This window comes from Notamacropus eugenii, chromosome 5, assembly GCF_028372415.1.
Source record: "Notamacropus eugenii isolate mMacEug1 chromosome 5, mMacEug1.pri_v2, whole genome shotgun sequence".
NCBI lineage: Eukaryota > Metazoa > Chordata > Mammalia > Diprotodontia > Macropodidae > Notamacropus > Notamacropus eugenii.
The window spans coordinates 129,237,892-129,245,201 of NC_092876.1; the positions used below are offsets into that span (position 1 = coordinate 129,237,892).

Here is a 7,310-nt window from a genome sequence, read left to right on the forward strand (position 1 = left end):
TTTAGGCTTGAAATAAGGGAAAACTTCCTAATAATTAGAGCTATCCAAAAGTGCATTCCCCAGCTGAGCCAAAAAGCTGGGGATCTCATCAGGTATGTTATACTGTAGGGGGATTACATGTATGAATCGGACTAGATGACCTGAGGAGCCTTCCAGCTCTGTGATCCTACACCTCTGAGACATTGTCTTTGGATGCTAGGATCCCAAGATTCTAAAGTTATGTTTCTGTGTTTTTCAAATTCTCTATTTTGATGATTCTCCAACCACTCTCAATAACCTGAGTGTAAGATTTTATTATTCTATATCATCTTCATCATCTTTTTTTTCCCAGTGTTTTCCTTTGACATCTTACTCCTCTTCATCATCATCTGTTTCATCATCTTCATCACTTTCATCCTCTTCATCATCATCTGTTTCATCTTCATCACTTTCACCCTCATCACTTTCATCTTTGTCATCATCATTTTCATCACTTCCTTCTGAAAAGTAAATGAAATTTATGAAACAAAAATGTCCTGCTTTGGGTCTGGACAGGAGGATTTACCCCATCACAGAAGGGATATACTCAGGGATCAATATTCAGATGTTAAGTGGAATCTCAAAGAGAGAGGACTTGTCCAAGCTCACATAGATAGCCAAGATGGATTAGACGCAGGACTTGATTCCTAGGCTCCAAGTTCAGGGCTCTTTCCACCACACCACACTTCCTCAAAAGCAATCTGTCCTCCAATCACCTGACATAATCCAAGAGTCTGACTCCAGACTCCCAGGACTCCCTGACCTCAGCATGGAATCACTGACTAGCAACGGGATTTAATTTAATAACAATGGCATCCTTCATGATATATAAAGAACTGTGGATTAGAAGTGAGGAAACCTAGATGAGAGAGACCCAGGCTCCAGAGATTGGTACAGTTTCAGAAGTGGGATTTGCATCCAAGGCTTCCTGACTCTCAGTTCAGAACTCTGTCTGCTCCATCATTTGCAACCTATAAAACACAGGAGGAATGGATTTTTTATTTGAACAACAGCATAAAGGAGTAAGGGACACTAGGTGGTGCCATAGTACCCCGATATTATGAGTCATTGGACAGCTAGGTGGTACAATGGATAGAGCTCCAAGCCTGGCATCAGGAAGACCTGAGTTCATATTCAGCCACAAACACTAACTGCTATGTGATCCTTAGCAAGTCCCTTAACCCTGTTTACCTCAGCTTCCTCATCTGTAAAATGAGCTAGAGAAGGAAATGACAAACAACTCCACGTATCTTTGCCAAGGAAATGGCACAACTGAAAAACAACAACAACAAATGATAAAGGAGTAAACAGAGAATTAAACTTGGATTCAGAAGATATGAGTTCAAGTCCCAGCTATGACACTTACTACTACGGGTACTCTACTAAGCCTATATGTCCCCATCTGTAAAAAGGTCCTATTAATTCACTAGGCTCCACTGAATCTCATACTCTCAGAGCAGCAAAGGACCTCCCTAACCTTCACCTATAAAATAGGAAGAATCTCTACAATACTATCCCCCAACAAATGGTTATCCAGTCTCTACCAGTAGAGTTAGGTGGTACAGTGGATAGAACATTGGACCTGGAGTCAGGAAAAGCTGAGTTCACATCTGACTTTAGACAATTAATAGTTGTGTGACTCTCTGCCTCAGTTTCCTCATCTGTAAGATGTTTTCTAATAATAACACCTTCTTCCCAGGGTGGTTGTGAGGATGAAATAAGGTAAGCAAAGTGCTTTACAAACTTTAAAATGCTGTTATCATTTTAACCACTTCAGTTCCTCACTAGGGTTCTTAGGAGAAAAATGCTTTGTAAAATATAAAAACACTATAAAATTATTCACTTTTCCAATAATTCACAATATTATTGTTCAGTCAGTTCAGTCATATTCAACTCTTCATGACCCCATTTGGGGTTTTCTTGCAAAGATACTATACTGGTTTGCCATTTCCTTTTCCAGTTTATTTTTTACAGATGAGGAAACTGAGGTAAACACAGGTGAAGTGACTTTCCCAGGGTCACATAGCTAGTAAATATCTGAGGTCAGATTTGAACTGAGGAAAAATAATTTTCCTGACTCCAGACCCAATGCTCTACCCATTGTACCACCTAGCTGACCTATAATATCAGTGAATTATCATCTTCCCTGAATCCTAAGGCCCCTTGAGAAGTGATTAGTAAACCTTTATTGAAGTATGGTCTTAATATCACCAAGAGCAAAATAACCATATAAGATAGAAACATGGAGCCTCCACAGAGTACAGTCAAGGATGAACTCCCCCACCCTGCCCCCTTCTGCATAATGGTATACTGAGGTTTAAACCTTGGAGCACCCTCACCAGCCACATAAAATCTACAGAGTTGACTTGACCCAGCATACCCAATTCAGGTAACCGTGGGCCATTGAAGAACTGTGCAGACTGAAAGAAGTCTGCCAACAGGACCCAGGATGTTCATGCTAACCCCTCCGAAAATAGTTAACATGGGCTAGCTGCATCATTTAGCTTTGGATAGGGTCTCCAACACTGGTGATCTGATGCCTATTGCTTTCCCTGCTCATTAAGTTTACAGTAGAGAAAAGCCCTGTGAAATTCTGCAGCTAAAGTCATTACTGTTCAGGGCTTTGCCAATGACCCTGTCCTGTCCTTGCGTGCATGTAGCATTCCTTTCTCAACCTGACCCTTAAAGGAGTCTTTGTGACTCTATCTTGGTGAGAATCTTATCCAGGAGGAGATATGGTTTGTTCCTGTGTTCCCAGAAGAGCAGGAACCCCGGCAGAAGAATGGGAGATGTTTTTTGGTCTATCTAAGCCTAAGGAAAGATGGGGACTAGTTTAGGCTGCTCCGGTGGCAAAGGGGTCCTGCCATCTGATAAAAACTGGCCTATCAGGCTAGGACCTTGTCAGAAGGTGTGACTATAAGGCTCCCCTATCTCCATTGTCAAAGGATGACCCCCATGGAAGAAGACAGATGATCCCCTTCCATGGAGCCATCATGGTGAAAGGCAACAGGAGAGTGTTAGTCCCAGGCCTAACTCACCTTGTTGAATTTTCTTAAGGAGCATATTGGCCACATCTTGCTGGTGAATAGCTTTTAGAACCTTCAAGGTAACTTCCAGGGCATATTTTTCTCCATAATACTTGACCAGCATTTGAGCAAGATCATCGCAGTGGGCAGGTTCCAATTTCCCCCAAGGAATGGGCTTATAACATTTCTTTAGTGCAATGTGGTATAGTTTCCTCTTAAACTTCCTCAGCTCATGTTCAACAAGCTCATCGAGAGAACTGGTCAGATGCTGGTCCATAGCCACTGGTACATGCACTTGACCTGGAAGAGGAAGAAAGAAATGACCTGGCAAATATAAGAGAGGGGGAAACAAAGTATCATAACAATAATAATGATGATGATGATGATGATGATAATGGCTACACCTTCCATGGTATTTAAGGGTTTGGGAAACACTTTCCTCCATCCAAATAACAGTGTGAGGTAGATAGGGCAAGAATGACTTCTCAGCCTCCTTTTATATAATGGGAAACTGAGGTTTAAAGGGAGTGGTTCATCTAATACTATACAGTAAGTTAATGCCAAAATGAGGATTAGAAGTCAGCTCTCCTGACTCTGGTATGTGAACGAGGTAGGATGGTATAATGAAAGGGGCCCTGAATTTGGAGTCAAAGAAGCAAGGATGAATCCTGACTTAGTGACCTTGAACAAGTCACTCAACCACCTCTTGCCTCCTTTGTAAATTGAGTTTGACCTCATGATCTCTAAGACTAATTTACAGCAATAAGGCCTTTAGACTCTATGACTTCATGACCAAGATTCTTTACTCCATGAGTCTGGTTTGCTGGTCTTCTGGTTCTTCCTGTACTGAAGGACAAAGCCATTGACAAAGTCCCATCTCCCTAATGCATAGTTAATAGCCAGCTAGCATTTGTATATAGCACTTTAGGGTTTGCAAAGCACTTTATATGTTAACTCATTCGATCCCCAAAACAACCCTGAGAAGTAGGTGCTGTTATTTATCCCCATTTTACAGCTAGAAAAACTAAGTCAAGAAGAGGGTTAGGTAACTTTGCCCAGGGTCACACAGCTAAGTAAGTGACTCAGGCTCACCTACCTGACTCCAGACCCAAGCACTTCATTCACTGTGCCACCTAGTTTCCTTACAAAGGACACTCAATTTGGAGTCAGGAGACCTGGGAATCTGATCCAGGATCTGACATTTACTTCCCCAGAGCTTGTGTTTCTTCATTTGTAAAATGAGAGGGTCAGACTGGATGCTTCCTCTTGTCCCTTCTAAGCTCATGTTCCCTTCATCCTTCATGCAGCCTATTCCTAGTGACTGACTGGAATGCAGCTAGGAAGGGGTTTGTTCTGTTTGGATTCAGTCAGAGGACTGCACTTGAGGACCTAGAGGGCCACATGTGGCCTCAAAGCCACAGGTTCCCTAGCCCTGAGCTAGGTCCTGATTAATGAAAATGATGAATCCCCTGAAAGCAGGTGGTTGCATGTATTCAAATTCACACTATTTGAAGTTATAATTTTGTAAAATATGGTCATTGGTTCTGATCCAATGAGCACAAGATAAAGGGAAGGGAATAGGAATTAAGGAAATAAGGATTTATCAATTACCTAGTATGTGCCAGAAATTGTACTAATGCTTACAAACATCATCTCATTTTAGCCATACAAGAACCCTGTGAAGTAGGTGCTATTATTGTCCCCATTTTGGAAGTGAAGAAACTGAGGCAGATAAACAGTTAAGTGACTTGTCCAGGGTCACACAGCTTAATAAGTTGATTTGAACTCAGGTCTTCAGAGCTCTATCCACTGTGCCCCCTAAGTGTCTTTAGATGAGAGGAATAAAACAGATTTTGTATAACAAATAATGGGAGATAGGGTAAGGACATCTGAGAAGTAGGAAGATGGATGTGGAACAGGGAGCAGAAGAGCTACTTGGCAGGTAATGGGAAGGGAGTGTGACTACCTAGGCTGTCTAGAAATTGAATTATAGGGACTCTAAGAGGTATGCCGGCTACACACCCTTTCCACTAGAAATGACAACTAAATCCCAAGATTTATCTATGCAAAATTTATGTAGCTCCACGGAATAGAAGGCTCCCTGAGGGCAAGGTTTGTTTCATTTTTATCTCTGTAAGCCCAGCACCCAACTCAATTGCCTTCCTAGAATATACCAGGGGCTTGCTAAGTGAGTTTAGACTGGTGAAAGTAAAGTGAGCTTGTGGGTGTCTCTGTTACACCTAAGCTCCTTCTTCTCAGTCTTGTCCCAAATGACCAGGAAGGAGTCATTTAGGCCAATTTGCTCATTTTACAAGTGAGGAAACTGAGGCCCAGAGAGAGAAGTGACTTGCCCAAGGCTACCTAGGCAGTTGAGAAGAGAGCTGCCATTTGAACCATCTTATGATTCGCAATCTACTGGCCTGTATTAGCAACATCTAGGAAAGTGTGAGAGGCAGCCTTAGTCCAGTCAGTGAACAAGCTTTGATTGAACACCTACTATGTGCCAGGCACCATACTAAGCAGTGAGCATACAGACAAAGACAATCCTTGCCTTCCATGGGGAACTAAACTTGCATATAGTTGTGTAAATGGAAAGTAATCCCAGAGGAAGGATATTAGCAGTGTTGGGGGTGGGGGCCACACAAGAAAAGCTTCCACCAAAGGATGGCTTTGAGCTAAGTCTTGGAAGAAGCCAGAAGGAAGAGGTGAGAAGAAGAGCATTCTGGGGATAGGGATAGCCAGCTCAAAGTGATGCCATTGGGAGATGGGAGTGCCCTGTACAAGGAACAAGGCCAGAGTCACTGGGTCCACAGAGAAAGATGGGGCATCTCTATCAATCACCCAGAGCAAGAGAGGTGGTTGGGCAGGTGAGCCTGATCAGGCAAGGGAACAGATAATAAAGGTCTGTGTTGAGGACCTGGTCCTAATCCAGGCCTAATGTGGGGCCTGAGGATGAATTGGAAAAGGTGGAGTGTTCTACCCATAAGGGCCTAAAGAAAGATTAATCTTTGATCTACTTACCCTCCACTCATCAGCGAGGACAGCTTTACTCCAGTGTTGGTTGGGGGAGTATCAGAGAGGATAGTGGGGAGGGGGAGCTTGGCTCAGAGATAATAATTGAACCCCTAATGAGGTCACTGAGAGGGAGGGTAAACAAAGCAGAGGGATCAGGCAGAGCTGAGGTCATAGAGGCATGGGTTGATAGTCAGCAGGGGCTGGGCCAGTGAGAGTGTTCACAACATCGCCGGGCTTAACCATGCTCAGTGCTACCCTGATTTGAAAAGTTATGGTTACTTCCCCACCCAGAAAGAAGGCTGTGATAATAAAAAGATGCTCTCACCTTTGGCTTTTAAAGCCCTATGTAACCTGGCCTCTTTTTGCCTTTCAAGTCTTTACAGACTTTATATTCCTCTTATTGGACTTAGTGATCCAGTGACAATTGGTTTCCTTACTGTCTCTCACATGGGACAATCAATCTCTTGACTTTGTGCCTTTTCACTGGTGGTCCCACAGGCCAAGAATGTTCTCTTTGCTCATCTCCACTTCCTGGATTCAAGTCTCAACTAAAATCTTACCTTCTACAAGAGGCCTTTTCTGGTCTTCCCAATTCCTCCCCCCCCCCCCCCCCCCCCACCGCCTTTCCCTTTGAGACTCCCTTCCATTTATACTATAGATTTCACTACAGATAGCTATTTGCATGATGCCTCTCCAATTAAAATTTGAATCCCTGGAGAGCATGGACCATGTTTTCGCCTTTCTTTGTATACCTAGAACTTAGCACAATGGCACATAGTAGGTACTTAATGTTTACTGAATGACTGAAAGACCACTTGGTGCTTAGAGCCAGCACATCATCTCAGTTTCACATCCTGCATCTGTGTTTTGTCTACCCAACACTCCAACCCACTCCCATCACCTCCACCACAGCAAGAAGGTCAACAGAGGATGCAAAATGAACTGTCAACCCTATGGTTTTGAGACAGAAGCCCTGGCCCTGGCAGGAGCCCAAATAGAAATGGGGAACCCAAGGAAATGACAATCTCATCGGCTCCTACAGGTTCAATTATCATCTCTCTGCAGATGATTCTCCAATTAATTTATCCATCCCTAACCTCTCTCCTGAGCTCCAGTCTCACACCTGAAATTGCCACTTGGATATCTTGAACTAAATGTCTCATAGGCATCTCAGCCTCATCATGTCCAAAACAGGGCTCCTAATCTTGTGCCTTAATCCCCGCTTCATCAGAACGTTCCTGCCACTGTCAA

At 43.2% G+C, this 7,310-nt stretch overlaps 1 protein-coding gene across 2 annotated transcripts; it reads right to left on the bottom strand.

Moving 5' to 3' along the window:
* Window positions 1-273: 273 nt before the first annotated feature.
* On the bottom strand, window positions 274-6,162 carry LOC140505147 (pyrin-like). Of its 2 annotated transcripts, none has more exons than XM_072610810.1 (3): window positions 6,066-6,162; window positions 3,057-3,344; window positions 274-479 (listed from the first exon to the last, which is right to left on the bottom strand). In XM_072610810.1, exons 2-3 carry the CDS (start codon window positions 3,319-3,321, stop codon window positions 349-351), a joined length of 396 nt encoding a protein of 131 aa, XP_072466911.1. In that variant the 5' UTR covers window positions 3,322-3,344; window positions 6,066-6,162; the 3' UTR covers window positions 274-348. The 2 variants fall into 2 exon arrangements, with proteins under 2 accessions (XP_072466911.1, XP_072466912.1); XM_072610811.1 differs by having other exon boundaries at window positions 3,057-3,368; window positions 6,066-6,157.
* Window positions 6,163-7,310: the final 1,148 nt, after the last annotated feature.